The sequence below is a fragment of the Sceloporus occidentalis genome, unplaced genomic scaffold (assembly GCF_023333645.1).
Source record: "Sceloporus occidentalis isolate IW3139 unplaced genomic scaffold, rSceOcc1.0.p SCAF_246, whole genome shotgun sequence".
NCBI classification, from domain to species: Eukaryota; Metazoa; Chordata; class Lepidosauria; order Squamata; family Phrynosomatidae; genus Sceloporus; species Sceloporus occidentalis.
Window position 1 is genome coordinate 742,773 of NW_028317226.1, and position 1,328 is coordinate 744,100.

The window sequence follows — 1,328 nt, forward strand, 5'->3', positions numbered from 1 at the left end:
TTAATCTGCTTCAAGGCGTGGTATAACTGGGAGAATCAGGTTTCCAAAAGCAGAGTCTTGAGTTATGAAATATCCAGATGAATGTGCATGAGCATGCTGCAGGAACAGACAAAAAAAAAAACAAGTGTTGAGTAACATAAATAATTATAGTTATCACCCCCATTTCTGAGATGATGGTAATTTGTGTTTCGGTGAGTGGGATTTGGTTGCCTCTTCTTGGCAAGGAATGATTATTTCTATGGTAGACTTACTTGTAAGGCAGCTTTCTGTTGAGCTGCTATATGCTGTTGCTCTGCGTGGTCACGTAAATCTTTGTTCACATTAGGTCTTGAAAGGGCAATGCTAAAGACACATGAAACATATTACTGCTACAAATAAATGTAATTTCCAACAAAGTTTGTTGCATTTCATTTATAAGTGGGGATAGTTTTTGTACATCTTGTCTCCTTGAAAAAAAATATTGAGCTGGCTTCCAGATTTGTATGGCGGCTGGCTCCTACCTTCTACAACATTAATTTTTTTGTTGACTTTAGCAATAAGTTGTTTAACCATTATTATCATTTTTTGCATACACACACACCCATGGCACAGAAACCTAATCAGACTGCCCATGTACAAAACCAAACTAGAATATGTACATTGGACACAAACATATATATATATATATGCTTACCTGGCACCTGGATTATTGGTTGACGACTGGTTTTGCATAAGTAATTTCCTTTTTTCCTTGTCTAGTTCTGCTAAAATTGCAACTCTGTTTTTGTTTGGAAAACCTACATAATAATAATAATAATAAAAAAAACATTTACATAAAATTGACAGTTTTTTTTTTTTGGTGTACCTTAGTTTGTATCTGTCGCCAGTGTCTTCAAAACCCCCATGCAACATATAACTCATATACAGAAAAATGTACAAACATATAACTCATGCCTCTCCTGACAGTTGGAAGTTATGATTTCAGAGCCTAGTGTGAAACCCTTGGAACTCAATGTGAAATTCCAGTGGTGGCATGAAGTGAAACGCAAATTTGGAACAGCCTGTAAGCCACGTACATATATATTTTTGTTAACAGCAGTAATGGAAAAAGCCAAATATGACTCAGAGGACCAAAAATGACCATATTATGAAACAATACCACCAGTGCTGACAAAAGAAGGAGCCTGAAAGGGAAACTTTTGATGCCCGAAAGTAAAAACATATATCTTGCTTAAGAGAAAAAATGAAAAGTATGTGAGCTTCAGGGAATGGCACTCGCAACAAATAATGCCACTTCAACCATGTCTCAAATATCCTCCTGCGTCATTAGCCACAAGAACCTTTTATTT

General features: G+C 36.0%; 1 protein-coding gene across 1 annotated transcript; it reads right to left on the bottom strand.

The window, feature by feature from the left end:
• On the bottom strand, positions 1 to 711 carry LOC149276126 (SOSS complex subunit C). The gene is made up of 3 exons (XM_089503882.1): positions 674 to 711; positions 252 to 342; positions 1 to 96 (listed from the first exon to the last, which is right to left on the bottom strand). Exons 1-3 carry the CDS (start codon positions 709 to 711, stop codon positions 1 to 3), a joined length of 225 nt encoding a protein of 74 aa, XP_089360008.1.
• Positions 712 to 1,328: the final 617 nt, after the last annotated feature.